Here is a 23854-nt window from a genome sequence, read left to right as displayed (position 1 = left end):
CATCTCATCACTGCACGTTCCATTCCCATTTCAGCCACCTCACCCCAGCTCCCCTTGGGCAGCAGCTGCCACTAACAGCCCTGTCCTGTCCCTCTGCTGCAGGATGACATGCACAGGGTCATTGACCAGCAGCTGATGGACAAACACCCGAAGGAATGGAGCCAGCTTGCTTATTCCTTCTCCAGTGGCACCAGGCGGAGCGCCAGGCCCTCCCCCAGGCCGGAGCAGCAGGGGGACGAGCCCGGCGGGGCCGAAGGAAACCGGCTCTTCTCCTTTTTCAAGAAAAATTAATTTGAAAAAGAGAAAACTCTCCAACAATTCCTTCTTCAAGATGGGGAATGGGGCAGCTGCCCAGCTTGCTGATGGACCCAAGTCTGATTCACTGAGTAAAAAAGAAGGGGGCAAAGGAGTTAACCCTTGAGACTCTGCACTATTTACACCGCACCTGGTCGGAACCAAATGTTTACATGAATTGGAGATTTGCAAATTGACAATGTGATTCTAGTAGAAAGAAACTTTTCTTATTCTATATGTGAAGTGATAAACTTCAGGGTATATTTTAGGCGCTTTGACACAGTCCAGTTTCTGCTGTGAAGAATTCTCTGATTGTCTTAAAAGCATTCTTATGCTGGAGAAGGAAATAAGCAGCCCCAAGACAGAGCGGTGCAGGGGATTGAGAACTTCTGTCACAGCGAGCAGAAGGGGAAGAAGAGAGCTGAATGCAAGAGGACAGAAGGGAGCCATTTGTATCATCCTGGCAGCTGTGACATCCTTCATCCATCCCACTGCGACTGGAGTCACTCTGGCCCCAGCAATACCATGTTTTGACAAATGTAGCTTTCTCTGTGGTGGAAGCTGAGCCCTCAGCACAGTTCCTGCCTGGGCACCATCTCCCCTGGAGCTCTGCGTGGCCGTTCACCCCCGCTGGGATCCAGGCTCCTCACAGCTCAGGGCAGGGGACAAATAGGTGGTGTCACTGTCCTCTCCAGCTCCCTCCTGTTAGAGGTAAGAGTTGCAGGCTGTAGCTACACAGATTTCTCCCCAGGAGACTGACCATCTACAACAGATTACAGACTGGATAAAAGTTGTGCATGTTCAGTCCTGGGCACCTGCTGTTCCTCCAATGGCCAAAAGTAGTTTGGGAGCTTCAGCAAGTCACACACCTTTCCCCAAAGCCATACACATCTCCCAAACAGAGTACGAAAACTGTCATTTTAACTGGATAGGCCCCCAAAAGCCTAACAATTCACTGGAAGCCTACTCCCAATGATGTCAGTCAGTCTTTGACAGTGGGTTGGCAGACTCCATCCTCAGATAGCACATTGGCATCTGCCTTCACTGAAGCCAGAGGCTGTCAGGGTGTCTACAAAGCTCTGGAAAGCCTGCAGGTTACTCTGCCCTATGCAGTAACGCTGGCTATGGCCTGACAGAAAGGAGTTTTGTCCCTGCCTGCGGGTCAGTTGCTACTCAGCCCTTTAGTGAGCAGGTAGCCAAAGGTCCTTTGGATCAAAGATGACCAGAGCCTGCTTTGCATGACTTGATCAACAAGAAGGAACGTGGCTTTTTTGGTGTATTCCAGCACACAGCAGTGCTGGAAACCCTGCAATACTCAACTAGGGACCTGCCCTCTGCACTGGATGGGCACTTTACAGCTCTTTTATCCGTCTGCCATCATAAGCCAGTGAGGAGCACCAGGCTCAGTTCAGAGATGTCCTGCTGCTGTCATGCAATTTTCACACATTCTCCCAGCTCATAATACCCATGGGCAGGCCCCAGTTTGTTTCCTGCTGCTTTCAAAAGGCCACCACCTACGCTGTCCCACAGCAGACAGAGCTGGCTGCACCTTCAGCCCTGCCCTGCTCAGCAACTTCGGTGCTAACACACCATCCCACAGGGAGCTGCTATCTCTACTCACAGGAACAAGTTTTCTGCTAGAACAGGTACCAATCACCTTCTAAGCAGCAGGTGAGAGGCTGGTGGCTTGGGTTTTAGTGTTATTCAGCTTCCCTGTGGGATAGAACATCCATAATACCTCAGTACAAATACCCTTTCTGCCTATGAAGATTTGAGCATTCCTGTATTTCCTTGTTACATGAAACCACCACATTGGTATGAAACCATCTTGCACTCAGGCAGCTCTGGGCTGCAAGGAGCAGAGTGCTCTGAGATTGGCCATGGTAGTGAAGAGCTGAGTGGTGAAACCCATCTACATGAAAGCAATGAACCCTGGATTGCAGAGCTTGCTTCAGGAAATGCTCTGGCAAAGCCCCACCAATACGGCTTGATGCTTCGGGGAAAGGCATCAGGAGCCTCACAGGCAGGGAAGGAAACTGAACCTTTGCCTCTCCTTTCTAGGCAATGCTCAGCTGTTGAGTATCTGCTTGTAGCCACTTGGGCAAGCGAGGGGAAGGGCTGCAGTGCAGTGCCACGTGCTCTCAGTCCTCATCCTCCCATCCTGCCTCAACTCTGGACAGGGCAGGGACACGAGGCACGTGCTCAGCATCTCCTGCTGCCAGGACTCAGTCACACCCACATGCATTACCCCAGCCTTGGATCCCTGCAAAATGAGGCGTGGATGCCAGTGACACAGTGACACCTGTGACACCCATGACACAGTGACACCAGTGAACACTGAGAACGACGCTCTATCACAGGAGAGCCACGTGAACATCTCGGTCCTCAGGGACCTTTCTTCTGCTGTCAGTTGTCATTTCCCAGACCCCACCAGCTCTCTTCAAGCCACATGCCCAGCTTTACCCCAGTGAGGATGAATGGATGGATGGTTGGATGGATGGATGCAATCCTAAGGCAAGGGCCTTAAGTTACCCCATGAAGATGCAGTAATGAGATGAAGAAAGGTGCCTTCTGCTATGTTTGCTGAGGAAAGTGACTCAAGTGGTTGCAGGGGTAGGCACAGCACATCTCTTCATTTAATGAGAATCCTTAATCCCATTGCAATTTTATTTCTTTTACAAGAGTGGCAGAAGAGATTGCAAGAGGAAAGTCTGCATGTTCTAAGGTGCCAGTTGGGTATGGTTTCTTCAAACAAGCCCCTTCACCCTAAAGACTTAGTTGCACTACTAAACCCAGAGATACAAGAGAACTGGGTGTAATGAACTGGACAACACACCAAAGGAGACCTCCTCGTGCTGAGCTGCTACTCCACAGGAACAGAAACTGCCTTAACACAGCAGCTAGGTTTTGTCTTCTGTCTTGAAAAACCTCACCCGTATTTGTCACGTTGTGTTTTAACAAGGTCCCGACTGCTTCACTCTGTGCTGTCATTAACTCACTCCCCTCCATCCTGTCACAGCCTGGAATCAGCCTTGCAGTGCTGCTTGGAAGACACTTCACTTGTGGCACTTGACTCTTCCAGGACACATCCACGGTGAAAAGGACACATCAGCTCCAGGAGATGAGATGGAGGAAGCACATTAATCCAGCAGGTACTCAGGATCCCAAAGGAGATTTAATGAGTGGGATCAGCAGCTCTAAACACAACCCTCAGCCTTGCTTTTGAGATAATGGTAAATAAAACAGTAGTGCTGCACAGTCACTGCTCAAATATTGCACAGAGAAGAGATGCCTGCTGAGATTAAGGTTACAAAGGACTTTCCCACAGGTAACTGTTTGGGCAAATGTTTATTATGCCAGCCTGAGGGAAAAGGGATCAGTCTCCCCTTCCTAAACTCTGCAATGGAAGCAACTGTAAACAAGGAACAAATGTAATGAAAGGCAAGTCACTAGCACTTTATCTTCATACAAACTTAGATCAGCAACTTGCCATGGAGATGAACAGTAAATCAAAAAGTTACTGACAACAGAGTCATTGCAGAGAGAGCAGGAAGTGAGGCTGCAGACAGGGCCACATGCACTTGTCCTACTTAGAATGGTAGATTCCAGATATGCCTCTCCATCAGGCAAACTCTCTACTCCCCACTCGGCTATAAAAAGCAAGATTGTTTGAACCAAAAAGCCAAGAAAGGAAGTGTCTGGGTGCTGCAGCAATGATTCCCTTGGATTGAGAGGGAAAAAGCACACAGCAGGGACAAGCAGAAAGAATGTACCTATAGATATGTACATATACCACAGTGCTGTAATTTTTGTATGTAGCAGTCATGTAAATAAATGTATGGTTTTTATAAGATACATATTATAAAAATCTATAAAGGCATATTTTTAGTAAAAACAATGCTCTACTTCTTTTGTAAATAGTTCTCTTCAGAATAAAACATCATTTATACGATACTGTCTCAGCTCTCACCACTTTACTGTGCCCAGCTGCAAAACAAGCTCAGTTTTTGAACTGTCATTTAACACCCAACAGCATCTTTGGTGCTGCATCATCCCATGAAATTCAGCCAGGTAAAGCCCCTGTGTGTGCTTAGGGGAGAAGGGGCCAGGGCAAAAACACCTGAAACATTTGCATCACTTGGCGTTCAGGAACACCTGAAGGTGGGTAAATCATCCCACCTCCCAGCCATTGGTGTCCTTTACTGGCCCTGGAATGGAGGCAGACTCAAACTGGAAGGAGTTTAGACAGCAAACACAGACAGTGACAGACCCACTGCTGGCAGCAGGCCATCCACAGGTCCCCAGGAGTCCCCTGCAGCTGCTCCTCCTCAAGGGCACAGACACAGCCAAGGCACCTTCCCAGAGCAGGAGCAGCCTGGGCAGGGCAAGGGGATGCTGAGGGCACAGCCACAGCTGCAGTTCCTGCACAGATTCATTAAACACAGAAATTTCCCAGAAAAGTGAGGAGAGACTCCAGGTGATTTTTACTCACCTTGAGAGAAGGATCTTTCAAAGCTCACTCAATACTTTCTGTTGAGCAGAAAGACAAAAGATTACAGCACAATCACAGGCATCTCACTTCACACAGAAATAAGTTACCCGTTCCACCTTCCTCTTTCATTCAAACTAAAATAGCAACTAAACATTTGAAAGCATTAATTATGGTTTTTTTAATATCCCCTCTCAGGAAATAACCCTTTACACTCAGCAGCAGAGCTCACTCCTGGCTTGCCACCCCCTCCAGGTGCTGGACAGCAGAGGAAAGAGAGCTTCAAAAAAGATTTGGCAGCTTGTAACCTTTATTTTTAGTTTTTTAAAATTATTTAAAAAGCATAATTAGAAACTTTCATTACAGAAATAATCCTAGCAAACCAGTTAGACATTCCATTGCTCAACATTTAGGAAACTTCACATCAGCACCACTAGAGACACAGTCCCCACCCCTTCCAATTGAACAGTGATGGCAAGAGCAGAGGTAACTGCTCCTCTACAGCCAGCTCTGGGGAAAAAAAAAAAAAAAAGAAATTCCCACTTTAAGCCAGGAAGCTGGACCTGGATTGACAGAATTCCAACCACAGCCACAAAAACGTGGCCTCAAAGAGGACCAATTTTTCCATATAAGAGAACACTCCAGGCTTGGGTGCACCATTTCCTCATTTTATTGTATCATTTCCAGTAAATTCAGACATGTTCTTTACTTCTGCCTATATGAAGTTACTCCCTTCTAGATCTGCACACAGCTACCAACAAGATTCCCAAAGTAACACAGCTGGGCCCCTCACTCTGCAGGGGGAACCCCCACAGCACAGCTCCAGGGACTGGCCCAGCTCCTCCCAGCACACACCACATTCCACACCGGAGAGCAGGCAGGAGGGACTGGTGTGACCAAAGCCACCACTTTGCACAGCCTCTCAACAATGATCAGAGCTCACCCCAGCAGCACCATCCCAGCTCACTCCAGTTCTTGGGTTACCAATGCAGGATATGTGAAGAAAAGAGGTGGGTGAAGGCAGCTGGATCCATATCCCAGCACCTGAACCCATTAAAAACCCCACGTGTTGCACATTCATCGTTTGCACTTCGGAAAAAGTCTTTAAAGTGATTGACTGTGATGTGATTGTATGATCAGGGCTCTTACCACAACCTGAAAAATCTAAAAAAATGCAGGCAAAATAAGTGACTAAAATTTAGCCTCTCCTGGAGAAAGGGTGAGGAAGGGAGAGAAGTGGGCTGACTCCAAGCTCATGGACATGGGTGAATTACATCCTACCAAACTAAGGCCAGCAATTCCACAGGGCCACTTACTGGCACATGGAGTATGTTCCCCTTCAAGGCCTTAAAGGAAGTCATACCCTCCATGCCTTTTAAGGTAAAATTATTTTTTAATATTATTTAGGCAATAATTCAGGTGCTGAGCATGTCCTTCCAGCCCAGACATTTGATATTTTAGTTACACACACACTTACACTCTCCACCTTTAACTACATCTATTCAGGCTGAGGAAGTGAGCCCTTGTTTTCCCAGAAAGGCTGACGAGGGCCAGGAAAATGCTGCTGAGCACAGCAAGCCCAGTTTGTTTCCAAGTGTGATCCTCCACCACCACATAACCCAAGCAAGCAAGCTTTCCATTTCTTTGCATTAAACAGCAGTCCTCATTCCTAACTGAAGAATCCTGGGAATGATCCTGCAGCTTTCATATTCAGACATCAATAAGAAGAGCTCGATTTTTTTCATGCCTTTTCTTTCTCAAAAACAAAAGCTTTGCCACCAAAATTCACATTCAAGTTCAGATTGCCTATTTGTGGACAGGGCAACAAGGAGAAGTTTGGGGTTTTTGGCAGAATCACATGATTTTTGTTCTTCTCAAAAGAAATGGACCCTCACTTAGAACACTGGCAGAACCAGAAGCAGAGGTCAAAGTTGTTAAACTTTGCTTTAAAAAAAAAAAGGTTTTATCCAAACAAATCCCACTTCTGCAGGTCAGTTTGTTTTCCAGTATCTTGATACAAACTACAGGAGAGCACAGGTACAGCTGGGCTGCAGCACAAGGAGGTGAAACCCAAGGATCCAGCCACAAATCTGGATGATGGCAAGCTGAAATTCCAGGCCCCAGCAGCAGCTCCAGCTGCCAGCCCAGGCGCTGGTGAAACGAAACCCCAGGCTCCAGCAGCAACACCTGCAATCCTGGTACCTAGAAAAACACAGCCTGAGCCCCAGGAAAAGCCAGGAACTCCAGGAGAGCACCAGATGCCAGCCTGGAGCCCAACAGAAATGCAGCTGGAGGCCCCAGGAAAGCAGTCGCTGCCAGCCTGGGGCCAACTCAAATTAAGAACTTTTAAACTTTTTCTTTAAAAAGATGAACTCTGCAGTCCATGATTGGTTGACATTAAGAAGGCAGAAGCCAAAGCGACAACAGAGAGGCGAGGCTGGTTAAAGCAATATACATTATATACAAACTCTTGGGTTAATTAGTCCACTTGGTAGGCAACGTCCTTCTTGTCTACAAGGCGCACTGGAATGAGCAGGGGAGGAGAGGGGGGCAAGATTCCATCCAATACCTTCTTGGCACTGCAGTGGGAAGGTGCCAGCGCCTCTTGATAGAAAACATGGAGAAAAAATAATCTTTAAATAACGGCACAAAACTGAGAAAGTCCTCCCAAAGCCTGCCCCAGTGGAATTGCCCGAGTCTAGCTGGAGGGGCTGATCTGTCTGAGAGCAGAGTCTCTGCAGCAGGGAAGGGGCATTAGCAGCACCGCTTCTTCCTTTTACTGTTCTTCGTTAGCTTCACCACATCGTTCTGTTGCTGCTGTTGCTGCTTTGCTAAGTTTTCTTTCTTTGCTCGCAGGACAAGCTCTGTAATGCAATTAAACATCTGCAAGAGAAACAAGCACACTCAGATCACCCCAGAACTCGGGCTGGCTCCTGTGGGGTGCTGCTCCTTGGAAGCCATTCCCCTTTTCTGTATGTTACAAAATCCTTCAGAGACCTTCCCCAACCCACTATGGCCCAAGTGGAAATCCAATACCTTTTCCCAACCCACTCCCAAGCTAAACAGTACCTCTCTATCCCTTTTTCCAAACCAATAAATAAAACCAGGGCAGTTTGGCAACTGAGACCAGGAGTGAAGCCTGGGCAGTCTTACCTCCTCCAAGCTTCTCAAGTCTTTCCTGCCTAATACATGAGCACTGTGAAACTACTGAAAATGCAGTGTGGGCTCCTTCACTTTGCTTCCCCAACTCTTCCAAAAACAACTGAATGTCTCTTTTTGACATTTTACCCACTACTTGCAACTCGTACAACTTTTTCTTTCTCAATGAGAAGAATGGAATTTTTATTTCTTCCCACACCATGATCCCTAAATCATTTTATCTCTACTCTTCTGAATATTATATTACCTCTTCCACATTAATATTTTCTTTGGCGCTGGTCTCAAACAACTGGATCTCCATCTGCCCAGCAAATTTATAGGCATCTTCTGTTTCTACCACTTTTCGGTCTGGGTCATCATTCTTATTGCCCACTAAAAAAGGAAAGAGAATAAAAGTCAGTTTGGTATTCCAGCAGGCCAGCCCTCTAAATAAGATGCTGTAACTCCCTAATTACCTACCTAGTATCCTGCAGACATCATCACAGTTTTGATTAATTTCATGCAACCACCGTTTTACATTCACAAAAGATTCTGCGCTCGTTACGTCGTAGACAACAATGACCCCGTGTGTTCCTCTGTAATACCTGTGGGGTACAAAGGACAGCAAATGTTAACTCAGGGCATCACCTTCTCTTCCACTGAGCTTCTACAGGATTCACAACAAATCCTCAAGCTATGGTAATCAAGTGCCCCCATTTTCTCTCCATTGAGACTCATGTAGCTCTTTTATAACAGCTTGATCCAGGCTATTCCTCCAAAGCTACAGGGCTCCCCACTCATTCACTCTACACAAATACATTTCCAAGTCTAAAGTCCTCTAAAATCTTCCTTGTTCAGGTTGTCAAGATCTTCAAAGATGAATGCTGTCTTCCAGCTACAGGACCAAAGGCAATGGTACCCCCAGCACATCCTCAGAACTGTGATGTGATCCTTGGGGCTGTATAAGCCACATCAAGTTTTTGCAGTAATTCTGTTATCTGTGAACGATCACTTACGGACTAAAATTTCAGCAGATCTCCAAATATATTCAACCTTCAGTCACAGTTCTCTTGAGCTCTCAAAAATTTCTGTCTTGTTGAGCGACTGTGTTCTGATCACACCTTCCTACTCAACAGATCGACTCCATATGTGCATTCAATACACTCTGCTACCTTTAGCCATTAAAAATAAGCTTTATTTCAGTTTATTCCCATTAGTCTTGGGCAACTGGCACCTTTAGAAGGTGATGCACAAGTCTAATATGCAAGAAACATATCTGAATTCAGGTTCCAACATTATCACCTGCACGAAGCTACCAAAGACAGACAGTATGTGCACCACGAAAATGCTAAATAGAAAACCAGCAAGCTCTACCTTCTCAGTTTTCAGCCACAATCACAAGGCTACCAAGTACATTCCCTATGGCAAATTAGGCAGCTGTAACCCAAAAAATAAAAAGTAATTGAAACAGGAAACAGTTAACAGTGAGGTCTTCATCAGGATCCATTTTTTTGTATTATGTGTAGCTTTATTCTTTTTCTTTCATCCTCTTCTCTTTCTTCTGATCAATATTAAAATTTTTAATAAAACAAATTCAATAAACCGGCACACAAAATTGAGGATTTTCCCTTAAACTGTGACAGCATTCCTAGACCTTGCTGTCTTATCACAAGCACTTCTTGCAGTACATCCACTGCACTTCAGAGATGTCCACTGAGACCATTCTGCTCCTCTTTGATTTTTCCAACTCAGCAAACACACCTTTGAACTTCAAAGCTTTGAATCTAACCCAAACACACCTTTGAGAAGATCTCAAAGCTTCAGCTCACTTTGCTACTGAAGTGCTTCAGCAAGTCACTGTCTCTTCCCAACTCCAGCCTCATCACCCTTCTCCAACAGAAGCCACCTGCCTTTATGCACCATCAGACAGACTTGCAGAGGCACAGAGCCCCCCAGAGTCACACACCTTCCTCTCCTGATCCCCTGCAGTGACAGGCCCTGGGTACCAGTGCTCTCCAGGATGCTCTGCAGCAGTAGAACAGTCTGCTCCAACTGGGCACTTGCAGAAGACACTCAAATACTCCTCCCATGCCATGTTTTACCAGTGATTTCTGCTGTGCATTTGCTTCCCTTTGCAAGAACTAACTCAGGTAAGAATTACTTATTCCCAGCCCATAAGAAATCCTGCGCTTTCAAATGTTCTAGTCCATTCACAGTCAGTTCTTTCAACAACTTCAAGACTTGCTACAGCACTGCATTTGTGCTTTGCTTGATTACAACACAACTTTATTCATAACTTGGATCCTTTAGAGGGAAAAGTTCTTCATGGCCTGAATCTACATGTTGCAAAAATAACCCGTCCTCTCCTGATACTGGCATGCCCTGCACACTGCTTTTGATGAATCCTGTTTTATGTGACATCATCAGAAAGGGAAGATCCCCAATCCTACCAACACACTGCATTTCTCCACAGCTGAACAATAAACCAATTATCTTCAAGCTCTCCCATATCATCACCTAATAATCTTTTAATTCAGCAGCCCCCAGGCTGACCTACCACTTCCTCCCCAGCACTGAGCACTGCATTTGCCAAGACAGCCCTTGGAGAAGCGCGGTGGCTCAGCTGCACCTACGCAGAGATGCTTCTCTCTGCTGTGCACACCGAGCCCAGCCTGGCATCCCTGTCAGCCCAAGCAGGGGCCCAGCAGAGCATCCTGCTGCTCCTACCTTGCCCACGCACCTACATTTTCTCCTGAGCCAAGCACATGATGTCAGGGAGTGGAGAAGGGGCAGCCTGAATGCACCAATCCCACTCCTGACACCTCGTCAGCCCCGCTGCGTGTTGCTCCTGGGATGGGGGCTGTGGGCTGGACCCTGCAGCAGAGACCACCACAGCAATGGGAACCCTGCAGGGGTTTGGAGCTCCTGCCACTGATATTGCCAACCACCTCATCAGAAATAGCTTCCTTTGTGCAAGATAGCAACCCCTGACTCCTGCTGAGTGCCTACCAGCATACACTGCTGCTATTTTTGGAACAGAAAATTGTCTGGCACATCGTTCTAGAAAGGTTGCCAACCCCTCATCTACACTAAAATATCATTTTCTCTATTGGCTGTCATTACCAAGAGAGATAAACCTGAGAGATAAGACCATGACTACCTGTTGTTCTCAAACTCTTAAGTCCCATAGCACACATTTTTTCTCAAAAAGCTGGTCATGCTATTTTCCATCAGTTGTTAGATGCTCTGCATCCTAGATAACATTTAAGGCTTAACAAGTACAGAGAAGCTTCTCCAACCCCAAATGCAGGACAGTACTAGAAAACAAAATCTAATTTATCCTATCCCATACCTCATCTTCCAGAATGATGCAGTGCAGAATTGCTTTTATAACAGGTTGTGGGCTTTGGCGAGTAGAGAACAGATGGGGTTTTTGGCATTCAGGGAGGAGTAGGTGTAAATTTTGTGCTTTTGGCAACCAAGAGGTAGCTGAGACTTTGACACAAGGGAAAGAATCTCTTATCTCCTTCCCATCCACATTTTTGGGGAAATGGAGACCACAGAAATGAAAGCAGAAGAGACCTGAAGTCCTCAATCTGAGCTTCTCAGTCACAGACTGATGCTGGCTGTCCTCTGCGTGGTGGGAGTGCTCTGCCATGTACTCTGCAAACCCCCAAAGCCAGCATCTGCTGGTGGAAATACCTTCAGAAAATACAGAAAAAAATGTTCTACACCAGTTATTCATGTTAAGAGTATCCATGAAAGTATCCTGCTGAGGTGAAAGACAACCAAACCTCACCTGCGTACACCTTTGGATGCTTGGTGGTAGCCAACAATCTTCCGTGTAGTTGGAAGTCCCAAGACCTAGAGGCTTTACATTTAGCTTAGGTGTGGAAAAGGCTTAAGAAAGCCAACATTTAATTGAAATAAACATCTTACTGCTTGTTCTACCACTAGAATTAGCTGGGGATTACCCAAACTCAACACATCCTACAGCCACCTGCATCCTCTCCTCACATCCCTGAATACAGTCTTGGGAAACACAAGGGAATATTTGCCCTCATTGGGGCACTTACTACTGCAAGAAAGCAGTGAGAAAGCTCTCAGATTCCCTCTAGCAACTGTTTCCCAATATTAACAACTGGAGTTATAACAACCAGCTTCATGGAGCACAGCAGTAGCTGAGTCAGATTTAAAAGAGACACTATGTTGGTCCAGTAGGACCCATATGTTGTTTTTTTCAGGAAAACATTTAACTGCCAAATGTGAAAGACAGGGCACTGTTTTTTAATCCAGCTTCTTTGTTCATATTTCATTACTTTGTAGCACACATTTCCTTCCTTTTTTCATTCATCTAGAATTCTAACCATTTCCAGAGACTTCTAATAATCTGGTTTCATACTCATCTTTCTTTCAAGCTCTTGGAAGCACATCTATTGGCAGTCAGACCAGTCTTTTAACTACTAGCCTTTTAGTCATATCTGCTTTACAAGACACAGCAATTCTATCATCTCCAAGATCTTATCCCTCTCTCAAACATGCCATTCCACAGGAAACCATGGCAGAAGGTCCCTCCGCTATCACTATTCATCCTGAGCTGGCATCTGACAGCCATTATGTAAAGCTTGAATCCTAAACCCACAGTCCTGAATCAGGACAAAGTAGTCCTGTCTACAAGAGGAAATCAAGTACAGGGACTGGCTGTTCATGCATTTTAAGTATTCCTGCTAATACAGCTGCATCCTGGCATGCTAAATCCCTGGTGAATTTAAATCAAATTTAATTTGGATGACATTCCATGGCAACCAAATTCACACAGATCAGCCTCTCCTCCCAGAAGGCACCAGCTATCCCAGTATTTCCACATTTAACAGACAATAAAACCAGCTGCCTTTATACTTCCGAGTCTGAAATTTTCTTGAGCTTCTGTAGAATACTCCAGACCAACTTGATTTCTGTTCCTTAACAATTTTATTCTGCTTTTCAGCTTTTGACTGTAGCTATAGTCACGTGAAATCAAACTACTACAACCTTCTAATGTTTCCCAATTTTCCACTATTAACTTCCTACCACCTCTACCATTTTGCAGTTCTAAGTCCACACAGCAGCACTACCAACCTATTACTGTAATTACCAGATGGGCTCTAATTTCAGGCTTGCTTGCCAGGCTTGGCTCAACATCAATCTGAACCCTGCCTTTCACTGTAAAGGGACTCCCTGACCTACTGTAATACTGAAGGAACACCTTTTATATTCTTAACTTCAGTCTAACCCTCAATCTAGTCAAAGACTAGGCAGACTACTAGATCCTGTTGACAGGGCACTCACACTCCACCCATGATTTGATAGCCAAGTCCTTTTGTAAAAACAAGCAAGGTTACTTGATTTGTTAGTTAGTTTAGGATTAATAAATCAGTTACAGTACTACTTTGCCAATTAATTAAAAAAAACAAAACAAAACAAAACAAGCCAGCCAGAACCATTTCTAAAATTTAACTTTTGTAATTGCCTGGTTTTATAGGTGATATGATTAGGAATGCTAGACAGGCACAGCCAACCAACCTAGCAAGAGGAGCCCTCATCCCACTATAATCAGCATTCCCAAAGTGTTTTCTTCAACCCTTCAAATGCACTTGGCACATGAACTTCTTTGCAGAGAATTGCAAAAAATGCAGATCTTTTTCCCTGACCATGGAGTTACCATTCAGTAACTACCAGAGCGCTAAGGCAGAAACCCCAAAAGGTTAGATCCCCCCAAAGTAAAGTATGCCTCACTTGGGTAAAAAGCAATGCAAAAGGAAGTAGCAGCAGAGTTCCAAGAGGTCATGGCACAAATGCCTCAAACCATTCATTATCTATTTGAAATGTTAATGAAGAAAAGAATTTACATAAAACACTGTGCAAGGTCCGATCCAGAGCTATTCCCATTAACAGAAGGAATCCTCCTTTGCTGGTACCCCTGCTCAGGGCTGGACACACCATGGCTTTCTACGCTAGCTGGCATCGGCCCCAGGAGCTAATGCTCGTTCCTGAGCCCGGGGAATCTGCAAACAGGAAGGCCATTTGCTGACTCAGCAGTAATCGGGGCTCTCTGACTCGCCTGTCACAGCTGACAGGGCTGCAGCACTGCACGGCTGCCTCCCCCTCACCACTTCCTTCCCAAAACTGCCTGCAGCGCTCCAACAAGAAGTGATGTCACACACAGGAACCCTACAAGAGGCAACTGAGTTTTTTTCAAGCTAAACACTTAAGAAACAATGAAAGTAACCCAGTAATATCCGTATAGGAGTGCAGAGGAAAGGAAAGGGGCGGCGCACACATCACGGTCAACTTTGCCATTTCTAGACATAACACAGATGTAACCAATCTCATTATTTTCAGGTCTGAGCAAATTAATCAATTCATCAGCTGAAAATTATCCTCCTCTCAAATAAGAGCCAAAGGAGAAGTGAGTCATGAAAGACCAAGTGAAACACATGGATCTTTCAAGAATTATTTTGGTTAAAACCCAAGGAACAAAAGTTCCATTTCCAAGTGCACTTTTCCCTCTTCCCCCCGTGAGCAGTCCACTTTTACTGCAATCAGTTTACAAACACATTTTATTCTTAGTTCCCACCACCGCAGCTCTAGGTGTGGTTTCTTCAGGAACAGGAAAAGCTCTGCACATGCTGTTCAAAAGGACAATGAGTTCGAATCTGAATTCCAACCAAGGAAAAGGTTAATATCATGTGGGCGTCTGCTTCAGCAGAACTCCACATAAAGATAGCTGCTAAAGCATTTGTCCTAAAGGAAAACCAGGAGAAATCCTACTTTTCAATCTTCAAGCCGTTCATTAGTTACATGACACTGACAGAGAGTTTGCACTCTGTGCTTCTGCTGCGCATTCAATCAAAGGACAAACTTGGACAGGCACCGAGACAAGCTGTCTACTACATGCAGTCTGATAACTCCAGTTCTACCAGCAGAGGAATAAGGGAATACCAGCAGAGGAATAAGGGAATACCAGCAGAGGAATAAGACAAAGCCACCACAGAAATGCACAGAAGAGTGAGGAACTCTGAAATCCCAGTTCCAAACCTTGCCAGAATATCACCACCACAGTCAGTTCTGACAGAGCTGAGAGAAGTTTCACTGCACACACCACACAGCTATCATTAGTTAATCAACTGCAACACTTCAATAGCTAAACCCCAAGTCTGGACTATGAGATCCAGACCCAGAGCTGCACAGCACAAAGGCTGATGTTACTCACGTTGATGTAATAGTCCGGAAGCGTTCTTGGCCAGCTGTGTCCCAGATCTGGAGTTTCACCTTCTCTCCATTGATCTCAACTGTCCGGATTTTAAAATCCACTCCAATGGTGGTAATGTAGCTGCCTGGAGGGAAAGCGTGGGTAAGTGAGAACCTAAGGCTTGTTTATTTTGGATGTCCCAAAGCACACTTCTTGAACACTACTTGGCAGCAGCTCTCAGACTGGACAGGAGAACAAGGTTCCCCAATCTGCTTACTGTTTAAAATGCTTTATATCATGCTGTACTACATATTTTTGTCTGTACCTAACAGCTTTTCTTCCTAGCCATAAAACCACTTCTCCCATGCCACCTTTAAAATTTAAAAGCTCGGTGTTACAAAATAAAATTATTATTTTTCTATCCCATTGATCAAGAGTATGCACCCAGATAACTCAAGAAACAGACAGTAACTATGAAAGCATTTCACTTGTGAAAATTTTGAGACAATACTTTGCTTTAAATACTTGTGGAAACACTTATTTTGAATACAATCCTTATTTTGAATACTCCGTTCTAGGAGTTTCCTCCCAATAAACTGGTTATATCACAAATGTAAGTGGTTTACCACAATACTCAATCAATCTAAATCCCAAATGGCTAATAGGAAGTCTGCAGAGTATAGCACAACCTAAACCACCCAAGCTGTTTCTGGAACCACCTCAGTATTTCAATACTCAGGGACTTCCAGCTGCAAGTGAAGATCAGGCAGGACGGCCTGTACAGGCTTATACCAAGAGGTGCAAAGTTAAAAGATGATGTATTCCCAGCACAGCTATCAGTGGGCAAGCACAGATTCCTTACAACCAGCAGCAAACCTAGAGCATTTCACTTACTGAAGGAAACAAACCACTCACCTGAGAAGGTATTATCTGCAAAACGCAACAGCAAACTGCTCTTGCCCACACCTACAACAAACAAACACAGCAAATCTTTCAACACAGTCATCCCGGGGGGCAGGGAACATAACAATGTTATCCATGCATTGCATAAAAATCAGCGCATCATTTAGTACCATCCACCTTAACTATTCATATCCACACTCTCCTTGGAGATTTGACCAAGCACAGTCACCCCAAGACTCAGGATGCTCCTGGTAGCAGTGCAGGGAGAGGGGACTTGTGCCCTCCCTCCTCCAGCCCTCAGCAAACCCTCCAACAGCAGCTTCTGAACTGTGGTCAGTTCAAGAGGTCAGAGAATAATAACTAAAAGCAAATTCACAATCAGTAGGCTTACATCTGCTAGGGAAAGAGCCAAAGCTGAGCATGTCCTGTGAATTAACAAGTGCTCAGAGCACTGCTCTGAATTCAGCACTGTTGAATTCCACTTGCACACCATGTGTGACGTCAGTAACAGCACTGCCTACCTCCCATTCCGTGTGGAATTTGGACTGCTCTGACAATCACACAGGGCTCGGTACTACAAAGCTCACATTAGCATGGCCACAGTCTAACAGGAGCCTAAACAGGAATTGGGAATCACTGTCCTGTACTGCTGTCTGAAACAGCCTTGTTCCACATCTCACAGAAAGGACACACACCTTTCTGAAGCTGTCCCTGTTGCCAAAATGTTCCATGAAACATTCCTCTAAATGCTTTGAGTAGCTCTTCATCCAGGTTTTCCATAAGTGATTGTTTGCACCCTGATCACACCCTGTTGCAGGGAAGCATTTTTCACAGTGCTTCAGACAAGAGCTGTAAGAAACTCATTCCTGCACACCCACCCAAGGGAATCTGGGTATCTAAATGCCTCCAGGTTGTTATCTCTGCATAACATCTCTGCTGTTAATGACCCTTCCTCCCCAAAATAAATCTGCTATGGCATGAATAGGAAATTCAACTGCACTGAGGTAATTATCTATTAAATCTTTTCAGGTAGAAGTTATCCAAGGTAATTATTTTGATGATGTATAACTTGCAAGTTCTTCTTAATGGAAGACCTATGCAAAGGCTATGCAGAAGTCCAGTAGTTCTCAGCTGCTGGCATGTGACAACAGCTACCAACAAAAAATAAAAACCAGCCTAAAAATCTGCATGATTACAGTAAGCCAGGTCTCATTTGCAAAGAGTTCAAAGCACCAGCCATCTGGAGAAGCCATGCTCACTCCTCACTGCTACCAAGCTAAAGAGGAAAACAGGAAAGGGACTAAAAAATACAAAGTTACAGCATGCATATAATCAATACATCAATGAGCTCAAAAAAGGCAGCAGAGCAGTTCCTGTACTTCAGAGGACTGGTTATTTAGCAAGAATTAAAGCTCTGAAAATACCGGTCAATTATGAAAAAGTAAGAAATTAAGAGAAAACAAGGATGTTTCAGCAGCAAGTGCTGTGCTTCTTGACCAGGCAGCCTTGGCCTCCAGCTCAGTGAAAGGCAAGAAGGTGCCAGAAGCCACAGACCTGTCAGACCACAGCAGCATGTCCGAGCTCAGGCAGCCCTGGGCCATGCTGCAGAGCTGCACATGACACTGCTCTGTCACGCTGCCTCCACTGCACAAGCTGCACAGCTCCCAGCAGGCTGGCAGCTTCCAGAGAGAAGAAAGCTCCCGAACTCAGGAAGTTCTGCATGCTCCCAGTGACAACGATCTCACCAAACAAACCCTGCCTCTGACCCACACTGTTCACACAGAGAGAAACCACACTCCGGGTGACCCCACACTTCCCACACAGAGCTGTTTGAAGATCTGAAGAGAAGGCTTGCAGGGCCCTCAGCTTCTTGAAGACAGCAAAACGAAATAAAACAAACAAATAAAAAAGGCCTATTGACTGTGTACAATTAAAATCAAAAGTATATTTCAGTGTCAGACAAGATTTTAAGACCCAGATTTTACTGAATGGTAGAGTGAATTAAAGAAGCAGATGCAAAGCACAGATCATCTGTATTATTTTTAAATATCTGGCACAGCTGAAATCACCAGCAGCTTTTCAAGATGACCTGTTCTAAAAACACACAAACCTACTAGCCCTCTGACAGATTTGCATACAGGGGAAAGCAGATGAGACAGAATTATCCTATCCAGTAACAGTCCACTTCCTATTGCAGGGAATAAATGTCAATAAACAAGGCAAGCAAACTGTTTCATGTAAGCAGGGACAAAGCCATCCTGTTGGGGTTAGCAAAAACAAAACCAAAGAAAACTCAATAGTCAAACTACATAGTGAGATTTAACTACAGCAGAGAACCACAGGCAGCCTGACAATTCGCACAGCACTCCTTTCACTGGATACACTACAGGGATTTTGCTCAAGAAGAGCGGGCTGACAAAATTTATTTAATTGTTTAAAATGAGAAGTCTTCCTCAGAGTTTTCACCATCCTGTTTATCTTGCCTGAACAGTTTTGGAACTCATCAGCAACCAACAGAGCCACTGCTCTACTCAGAATGCAGCATTTGCTTGTAATAATCCAAGGCTCCCAGAACTGCCTGGGGTTTAAGCTGCTCTGAAGCTGTTGTCCTGTCTCCCTCCTTAGATCCCTTCATGCAGACACAGTTTAGTGTAGAAAAAACAATTTTTTTGCATGAAGCTAAAGCTTCTGAAGGTGACAACTGCCAAGATCGTGCAACATTAGCCTTTCATCAAGAGCTGTGCCTCGCTGCATGCCGGGACCTGCCGCCCCAAGGACCACACCTCTGTTAAAAGAGGAGGGTGGATGCACCCTTCTCCAGTTTATGGAAATTCAGCTGTAAGCTGCTGGAGTGCTACCAACACGGAGCTGCACCGACGGCAGCGATCCTCCCAGCCTCAATCCCTGTGCACCCAGACCAAAGCACCAGACACTGGCACAGTTCACACGCTCAGCCCTCCAGAAGTTTCTGAGGTTGCTGAAGTATTTAAAGGTCTATTTTCAAAAAAACCTCAAACTACACCTTTATCTCCTCTTTTTGGATATACGCATCCTATGCTATAACAAGAAGCACATAAAGCTACCAGCTCTTCCAGGATTCATTTTAAAAAAATAAGGAACTCTAGAACTGAGACTTCACGCTGAAGCACAAAAAAAGTCTTAAGGAATAATAATTAAGATAATAATGACTGTTAAAACGTACTAGCTGCCACACTGGAAACAACAGTCCTTAGGGCAGCCAGCCCTTCCCATCGATCCTGTCACAGGGGAAGGGAATTCCCTGCCCATCCCAGCAACAGATTAGTGGGCGCCGTCAAAACATGCGCTCGCCAAGGTTGATGCCGGCAGCACTGCCGGTGCTGTCCTGGCTTCTACGTGTCTAATCTGCCTTTTCCCAAACCCAGCCAAGCTATTTACCATAATATCCTGCGGTAGCCAGTTCCGCAGGTTTATCAGATAAAACCTCCCGAAGCCCAAGCGAACGCGCCCCGCCATTCACGCACAGCGCGGGGTCCCGGCTCAGCCCCGCATCGCGGCGCCGGCAGCACAACGCCGCGGCTGCCCCGGGCGGAGGAGGCCGCCCGTCCCCGGCTCCCCCGCGCCGCCCGCCCCGGCTCCGGCCCCGCCGCCGCACTCCGGCCCCTCACGGCCCGAGGGGCGGCCACCCCGCCAGCGGCCTACCCACGCCCCCGGGCCGTGCCGCCCGCGCTCACCGCTGTCGCCGATGATGAGCAGCTTGAAGAGGTGGTCGTAGTCCCGGGCCATGGCCGGGGGCGCGGCCGCGGGCGGCGGAGCGGGCGGGGGGGCGGGGGCGGCGGCGGCTCCGGCCGGAGCCACTTCCCGGACAAACAGCCGGAACTGACAGCGGGGCCGCCGCCGCGCATGCGCCGGGCCGCCGCCACGCGGCCGCCAGCTGCGCCGCCGCGCCTGCGCCGGCCCCGCCCCGCCCGCGCGCGGCTGCGCGGGAAAACGGCCGCGCCCTCACGCGCCCGCGCCTGCGCGCGAGGGGTGGCGGTTGAGGCGGGCGGCGCGCGCCGGCGGCCATGGCGGGAGCGTGAGGGACCGGCCGCCCTCAGCCCCCCTCAGCCTCCCGCCGCTCCCCGCTTCCCCTCCGCGGGAACCCTGTCCTCCCCCCTGTGCCCAGCCACCGACAGACCGCCGTCGGGCGTGTGCTTCCCCCCCAGTTCCCGTAGGTGCTCGTGTGAGGACGCGGCAGAAAGGGACGCTGCCCCCAGGAAAGTGTCAGAGGCGTGAGGGAGCCGCAGCAGTCCCAGCTCCGCTCCAAAGGAGCGATTTGTGTAGGTACAGGAACAGTTCCCAGCGCAGCCCAAGCCGCAGGTGAGGAGCCCCACAGCAGTGATAGGAAGTGCCCAGGTGTGTGTCACAGGCCTGGCAAGTCAGGCCAGTCTGAAATGGAATGCCTGGGGTTTTTAATCCAGAGATGTGCCTGTGTATGGCTCGGGAAGGGCCTTGACCTCAAGCCCAGCAGCAGCTGTGTTTGCACCGCCCCCAGCCACATCTGCAGTTCCAAAGCACTCCCAGCAGCCTGAGTGATTTTGTTATCAGCTGCGCAGACATTGACTACACAAATTCTGCCAGACTATAGTCACTTTTTAGGTGATTGCCACTTCTAAGTGGAGACATGGAACAAGGAAAGTGCTGGGGTTTTCTCTAATTAATTTTTCTTAAACATTCTCACTGGTACTTGAACTCCTGAGATCAAGTTGAATTATTTAAGGAAACCTGTTACTAACATGCATTGTCATCCAGATGGGAAGAGGTATATTAGCACTGAATAACTTGGATTGTTACAGATCATAAATGAGTCTGTATTAGGATTAAATTGTTCCCTGTGAGGGTGGTGAGGCCCTGGCACAGGTTGCCCAGAGAAGCTGTGGCTGCCCCATCCCTGGATGTGTCCAAGGCCAGGCTGGGTGGGGACTGGAGCAACCTGGTCTAGTGGGTCATGTTTCACTTAATTACAAACCTTTCTTAATCTTAACCTTGAAAAACATATTATGGTTTTCAAAGTTCGCCTCACCAAGGTCCTCACATCATGGAATCCACCCATGTGACCTTCAGCTCACATTCACTCTGCAACTCATACACCACATATATAGATATATAGATATATCACTCACCCCAGACAAGCACTGGGGCAGCCCAGCACCACCAGAGTAACTGAGGACACTGTAGCTGCAGGGAAATCCTTGAACCCAGCACACAAACCACCAGCTCAAACCCAAAATGACAGTGACTGCTATTACTTCTATTTTTAAGCTCATGAAACTTCATCATGTGAAAAGTGTGAAGCGTCATGATGTTACCAAATAAAATGGACAGTAAGAATTGTGACTAATCAAAAAAAAATCAAAATATTTGAATATTTTATGCTTTTACATTTGTCTCTCTTCCATTGTAGTTTTTGGCACCTTGTAAATTTAAACTTCTCTCATAAATTATTTTTTTATCTTCTTGAAATACACATAGTTCAGCTGTCACTCAGAGACAGCTGCTTGACAGTTCAAAGATGTTATTACCATCAGTTGTAGGGAAAAATTATCTTTTACTGACAACTGGTATTTTTAAGACATTTGAAATTAGAGAAAAAAATTAATTCTTTAGTCTCCAAGTTGGTACAATCAATTTATCAGATCTAATGTTGTGGCAAAAATTATGGGTATTTTATCTCTGATATATTAATACTGCAGTGTAGAAATAGTTTAGCAAAAGTAGCTATCAAAATCCAAATAGAGTGTTTCCCTGTGACTGAAAAATCAGCATATTCTCCACAAGTGCAAGTGAGCTCCTACCTTTTACTCCTCCCTCTCAGGAACAACAGCTTAGTACAGAAATTCAGGTGCTGTTTGGGAAGATGAATGAGTTTTTCACTTGCTGCTACCTAAGCTGGAAATACAAATCATCAAAATAACAGAATATCTTATTGGCTGAAATGAACAAGTGAATAAAAGGCTTCATTTACCTATAATTTTCTTTTCCCATGTGGAGCATCAATTGGAATCAGAATAAGCCAAGGTGCCCGTGATCAAGAGCTCAAACAGCCATTCTTCACCAAAACTTGCCATTTTTTCATTCCTTCCTGGCTGCAGTGATGGAGTGAGTGATTCCAGTACAATCACTGAGATTTTTGACACCTACTTAGTAGGCTTTGAGTGGCATCAAATTTTGTACATGTTTCAAGGCAGAGGTTTTTGCATTGCATGGTTTAACTGCCGTTCCTGGGATCCCAAAGCACAACTAATTCATCACAGGTTAAACTCATTCTAGTGCCCCAAGCTGCCAAATCTTTAAGAGCATTTAGCTGACTTTTCACTCTTGAGTATTACCAACTCAGTGCAAAATATGTAGTTTTAAGATTATTTCAGATTTGCAAGTATTTTGAAAGGCAAAAATCAGAATTAAAACCCACCTTCAGAATGCAGCTAAATGTGATGAATAGAACACAATTTCCATCAGACCAACTGGGAAGCACTGCAGTTTTGTAGAAACACGTCCAATGCATAAATACAAGATTAGAGATAATTAACTAAAGAGCCATTTTGTAGCTTGGCTTCATAGCTGATCACAAACTAAACGTGTCCACGACATGGTGGTGTTGCAACAAAGGAATACCCAGACCTGGGGTGGACAACTGAGTTTGTTGTGTGGGGCTTGCAAAACAGCTTCCCAGGAGACCTGGGCCAGCAGTGGCCACCTTGAGGCAAGGAGGTGTCAGAATGAAACCAACATGAGGGGCAGCAGTGTAAGTTTAGAAAACATAGAAATCTCTAAGGAAATACATAGAAAATCTAAATTTATTTCATCCAGGGGTGAGGACACTGAAGTGATGATGCAGTTGCTGCAAAAATGAACTATTTTCAATGTCTGTGGGAACAGGACAAGCAGCAATGGACTCAAGTAGCAGCAAGGAAAACTTTTTCTTCAGACGTGAGGTAAGTTCTGACAGTCTGGTAAGTTCATATAACAAAATAGATGGCAATGAGAGGTTATGGAATCTCCATCCTATAAAGCTGTATGAACAATTGTGGGGCAGTCAGCTAGGAATGGTTTAGTGGGAGCTGAGCCTAGGTACAGGGTAAAATAGCTGATTTCCCAAGTTCCTTCCACTAACTCCTACAGCAAATCTGGTGTCAGGATGCTACACCACAGGCTGGGAACTGACACAGCACCAAGAACCTTTTGTCAGATTTTTGTACTTCTGACCAGAACAAACCACAGCACTGCCAACTACCTGCTCACGATTGTATCTTGCTGTTTGAGGCATGAATATGATAAAAATGTTCCTGTGTTTGCTGCTACTGCCATAACAATCAGAAAATTTCTTCTAGCAGAATGTGTGTTCCCATGGGGTTCCACCTCATGCTCTCCAATTTTATGTGTATTGTGTTCTCCCATCATCGTGGTTTGAGCCATCCAGAGTTACAAGCAAGGAAGGTTACACACACACACACACCCCACCCACATAAAATAACAAATCTTAGTGCTCTGTCTTCTCAGGTGCAACCAGCTTCTGTGAGTTTCATAAAATAGGTAAGGCTCACGTAACTATTGCTCTACATGAAACGTAAAGCTCATTTAGCCTTCTAAAAATCTGTATTCTGCAACAAGATTTTCAGTATTTCCATCAAGTGACATCAAAGCTACTAGTAAATTGATTTTTTTTTTCAAGAGAGATATATGTGGCCAGGTAAAATAAAAGACTTTCTTGGAGCAGCACAACTCATTGACCAAAAGACCTAATGCCAGGTATTTTGTGAAGCTTTTGAAGACATAAATAC

The 23854-nt window shown here is 45.8% G+C and overlaps 2 protein-coding genes across 2 annotated transcripts in view; one reads left to right on the top strand and one right to left on the bottom strand.

Annotated features, from left to right (window-relative positions):
* Nucleotides 1–4092, top strand: part of BICDL1 (BICD family like cargo adaptor 1) — a 48817-nt gene extending 44725 nt beyond the window's left edge. Inside the window, exon 11 of the mRNA XM_030959268.1 lies at nt 103–4092. Within this exon, the coding sequence (XP_030815128.1) occupies nt 103–291 (189 nt within the window). The 3' untranslated portion in view covers nt 292–4092. The remainder of the gene's footprint in view (nt 1–102) is intronic.
* Nucleotides 4093–5075: 983 nt separating this feature from the next.
* RAB35 (RAB35, member RAS oncogene family) lies at nt 5076–19932 on the bottom strand. The gene is made up of 6 exons (XM_030959145.1): nt 19769–19932; nt 16068–16118; nt 15174–15297; nt 8402–8526; nt 8190–8314; nt 5076–7666 (listed from the first exon to the last, which is right to left on the bottom strand). Exons 1-6 carry the CDS (start codon nt 19818–19820, stop codon nt 7538–7540), a joined length of 606 nt encoding a protein of 201 aa, XP_030815005.1. The 5' UTR covers nt 19821–19932; the 3' UTR covers nt 5076–7537.
* Between the last annotated feature and the right edge of the window lie 3922 nt (nt 19933–23854).

This window comes from Camarhynchus parvulus, chromosome 15, assembly GCF_901933205.1.
Source record: "Camarhynchus parvulus chromosome 15, STF_HiC, whole genome shotgun sequence".
Classification (NCBI taxonomy): domain Eukaryota; kingdom Metazoa; phylum Chordata; class Aves; order Passeriformes; family Thraupidae; genus Camarhynchus; species Camarhynchus parvulus.
Note: the sequence above shows the minus strand (reverse complement) of the source record. Positions and strands in the feature narration are given on the sequence as shown.

Excerpts from the sequence above, each read along its gene's own strand:
- RAB35 (XM_030959145.1), bottom strand. The coding sequence starts at position 19,820 with ATGGCCCGGGACTACGACCACCTCTTCAAGCTGCTCATCATCGGCGAC. Across the intron at positions 8,527-15,173 it reads TTCCGGACTATTACATCAAC|GTATTACAGAGGAACACACG; the intron begins GTGAGTAACATC and ends TGTACCCCACAG. Across the intron at positions 7,667-8,189 it reads AAAATATTAATGTGGAAGAG|ATGTTTAATTGCATTACAGA; the intron begins GTAATATAATAT and ends TTTCTCTTGCAG.